Raw genomic sequence first — 4,093 nt, 5'->3', positions numbered from 1 at the left:
CCCATCGCATAATGGGAAACCGGTGCTGTTAGGCATTACTGCGTCGGGGTGCCCTGAGAGAGCCGGTTTCCCATTATGCGATGGGACACCGCTGCCTCGCCGACAAGCAGACCGGGACCACCGACCGACTTTCTACCAGTCAGACTTCTAGCCTTCGTACGACGTTGTTTCTAACGGCCGTGTTTCGTGTCAGCGTGCCTGTATGAAAGCCCAAACGCGACTATCATACACGCACGCTGAACCGGTTCCACTTTGGACGACAAAAGGAGACGCCGTGCGCAGGAGATGAATATATCGTCAGTCTCATTCCGCTTCACTGGTTGTCTCGCATAAGCACACGGATGGGTCAATTGTACGGGCCGCGTTCTCGTGTATAAGACTGTTGAATGCATGCAGTGGCTGCTGTGCGTTGTAACGCAAGGCAACATGGGGCGTCGCGCGCACGGGGGGCCACGGATGAGGTCCTGCACTTCTACTGCGGAACGGCGTGAAGGTCTGGATGGGGCGCGTGCTGGCCAGGAGCAACGTGGCAGAGTCAGGGTCCCTCTCAACTCGCGCGTAGCTGGTCATTACCCTGTGATGTCAGTCGGCTGTTTTGTGCCCCTTCATTTATTACCTTACTTTGTTTACTCAGAAGCACGGGAACCTCGGACTTGCGGAGTCCCGCATCTGACGCAGCCGTGACGCCGGGAGTCTATTTGCCGGGCGCGTTTTGGATTCGCTTGCGGCTCAACGGCGGCTCTCTGGCAGTTTGGGCGGGGGGCTTGCGGGCGGTCACCATTCTTCTGTTTCTGTATCCGTTTGTTGATTTCGAGGGCGTCTTTTTGTAAACGCAGTATTGTCGTCTAACATTGTCGGGACGCGGAATACCATTCCCCACACGGTTTGTCGTGATGACTTGCTGACGGGCAGACAATCAAAAGTCCGCTTTCACTTTTTTGTTCCTTTTCTCCCAACAACCGAAAGATCCCTGCTTGTCGGTGTCGAACTGACCCCTGCTAATGTTGAGCAGGAGGCGGCGGCTTTTCGTTTGTCCAGGAACATCTCTGCAGTAGTTTGTGAGTATCGAGCCGTCTCTGACAGTTTTTCGTAATGAAGCCTGCAACGAATGAGGCCGTTGCAGCAGAAGCTGCTCTCACTGTAGACCAGGTAACTGAGTCACCGACAGGGGGTAAGACGAAAACATCAGCAAAGAGCGCTGCGTTAAAAGCATGGAGGCTATGGAGGAAAGAAAACAAGGGCCCTCTCGAAGAGATACTGACAAACCCAGTTGGGTTTGAGTTGTACAAAACCATGAAGAAAACATCCGGATCTTTTGTTGCGGATAGTTTCGAGAAGTGGTTACAGCACAATGAGCAGTCAAAACTGTGGTTCGCGTGGAGGCAAGCTCATACTGGGCCGTTACGTGAAGTTCTTAGGGATCCGGAAGGTTGGAATCTGTTCCGCGCGTTGAAGCTCGAGAAAGGTCAGGCTATTCCACCAACCTATGAAGAATGGCTAGAACTTCCAGAGCACAAAGCTGTTGCCAGAAGGCAGGAGTGGTCTGCCTGGCGCCGATCCCATCCGGGGCCGTTGGTCACTGTCTTGATGGATCCCGAGGGTTGGGCATTCTACCGTCAGGCAAAAGTGGCTGATGGTAAGGATATCCCAGACCAATATCGAGACTGGGTAGAACAGCCAGCTGTCCGACGGCAGGCAGCTCTGGATGCATGGACTCACTGGCGCCACGGACATCCTGGACAGTTAACAAAGGTTCTCGCAGATCCGGAGGGCTGGGCGCTGTATAAGGTAATGGCAGAATCTGCAGATAAGTCGGTGCAAGGCACGTATGAAGAATGGCTAGAGATTAGAAATACGGCCTTGACATCAAGGACTGCTTGGCGGAGATCACATAGTAGAGGTCCTCTCGTCGAAGTTCTGAAAGACCCGGCTGTGTATGAGTCATACCTTCTCTACAACTCCAAGAAAGGTATTACGGTCCCATCGACGTATGATGAATGGATACAACTTCCAGAACAACAAAAAGCCCAAGCCTCTTTAAAGTGGTCATCATGGCGTAAAGCTCATAAGGGCCCGTTGATTGAGGTACTTCGCAACCCAGAAGGATGGAGTTTGTACGTTGATATGCAGCAAAAAACAGGAAACGACAAGGTCCCTGCCTCATACGCTGAATGGGTGGAGCTTTATCGTCCTGGTAGGTCATCTACAAGCACTAATAGTGTCTCCTCTAAATGGCTCCAGTGGAGACGCTCTCATGAGGGTCCACTCGAAGATGTTCTTGCGGATCCTGAAGGTTGGAGTTTATACTCAGCGCATATGCAGCAGAGAAGGAGAGGGGGAGGCAGTCATAGTCAGTCGTTTCCTTCGGATTATGGAACGTGGCGCACTTACCATGAAGTCGAGTCCAAGTGGACAGAATGGAGAAAATTACATGCAGGGCCTCTTCACCGGGAACTCGGGGCGGATCCGGAAGGTTGGAATTTGTATGTAGATCGTTGCGTATCACGCGGTGTGCAAATACCACCCACGTACACAGAATGGATGAAGTTACCAGAGCAACAAGCTTTAGTAGACGCAGAGATGTGGACACAGTGGCGTCAGAATCATCCTGGTCCGCTTCTCGATGCTCTCGAAAGAGATCCAACAGCGGCAGGCTGGGCTTTGTACAGGAGTATGCTGAGAGCATCTTCTGGTCAACTTCCGATTCAGGTTCCTGACGACCTGCAAGAGTGGATGTCGGACTGCAGTAGGATAGCTAAGCTGTGTTGGAGGGCATGGAGGGAAAAACATAAAGGTCCCCTACGCCGTGTACTATCCGACCCATTGGGCTGGGCACTGTATAAGAGTATGCTAGAATGTACTGATGCCGGTGCCAATAATACCGCTAGTGGCAGTTCAGCAGCGTCCATTTTGGAATTCTCAACGTACGAAGAATGGTCAGAGGCTAAGGGCCCAGGAAGAAATGCATGGATCCAGTGGAGGCGCTTACACAAAGGACCGCTACATGAGGTCTTACAAGATCCTGAGGGGTGGGCATTGTACCGGGCAAGTCAAATGTCTAAGAAAGGTTCGAAGGTCATCCCCGAAACTGTAGGGGAGTTTCTTGAGCAGCCTGAACAACAGAAAGCTCTTGCTACATACAACTGGGCATTGTGGAGACGCGATCATCGGGGGCCACTATTGAAAGTCTTAGAGGATCCTGAAGGGTGGGCATTATACTCGGACTTAATGAAAAAGGTGGCTAACAAAGTGTACCAATCCTATGAGGAATGGGCCAACTCAGCTGAAATACATAAAGGCAGAGCCGCACGGGAATGGAGAGCATGGAGACGGATGAACAAAGGCCCTCTCGTTGATGCGTTAGCCAACCCAGAAGGCTGGGTTTTATATAAAGCATGGGCAGTGTCAGAGAATAGACCTGTTGTAGAGACATACGAAGAATGGTGCGGTCAGAAAGACAAAGAACGTGAATGGCGTGACTGGCGGGCCAAGCACGGAGGACCACTGCATCTTGCGTTAGCTGACCCTGCAGGATGGGAGGTCTATAAGAGATATTGCGTTGCAAGGGCGAAGCACTCCAATGCCGTTCCTGATGCTTATGAGGAATGGATGTCTCTGCCTGAACAACAGCAACAGCTCCGCAAAGATGCTTGGGTTACTTGGCGACAGTTACACCGTGGAAATCTTGCGGATGTGTTATCGGATCCAGAGGGATGGACTCTCTTCTACAACATGAAAATAGCAGCGCATGAATCGATCCCGACCACGTATGAGGAATGGGTAAAGACTCGTCCCACTCACAACAGCAGCAATACTGGCGATATGAAGCAAAATCACCATAACCAGGCGAAGGAGCGGGTGGTGTCCTAAGGTCGATACCCACTCCCTTGATTTTCCTTGTGTCCCTCTCCACGATTGTTGTTGCTGAGTTAGTTGTTGTCTCTCATCATTGTAGACCTTGTTCGTTTCATAGGCATGAAAGGAGAAGCTTCGTCCATTTCGCTTTGCTTCTTTCTGGCCAACGATCTTGTTGCCTCATGCTCTCAAGGGACCTGGTGGTAGCTACCGACGTACTTGCTTATTTCTTTTCCTT

At 51.4% G+C, this 4,093-nt stretch overlaps 1 protein-coding gene across 1 annotated transcript; it reads left to right on the top strand.

The window, feature by feature from the left end:
• Nucleotides 1-483: 483 nt before the first annotated feature.
• On the top strand, nucleotides 484-3,870 carry CSUI_007826 (p97; the record flags this gene model as incomplete). The annotated part of the gene is made up of 1 exon (XM_068067969.1): nucleotides 484-3,870. Exon 1 carries the CDS (start codon nucleotides 1,093-1,095, stop codon nucleotides 3,868-3,870), a length of 2,778 nt encoding a protein of 925 aa, XP_067920055.1. The 5' UTR covers nucleotides 484-1,092.
• Nucleotides 3,871-4,093: the final 223 nt, after the last annotated feature.

This window comes from Cystoisospora suis (assembly GCF_002600585.1).
Source record: "Cystoisospora suis strain Wien I chromosome Unknown contig_4213, whole genome shotgun sequence".
NCBI lineage: Eukaryota > Apicomplexa > Conoidasida > Eucoccidiorida > Sarcocystidae > Cystoisospora > Cystoisospora suis.
Note: the sequence above shows the minus strand (reverse complement) of the source record. Positions and strands in the feature narration are given on the sequence as shown.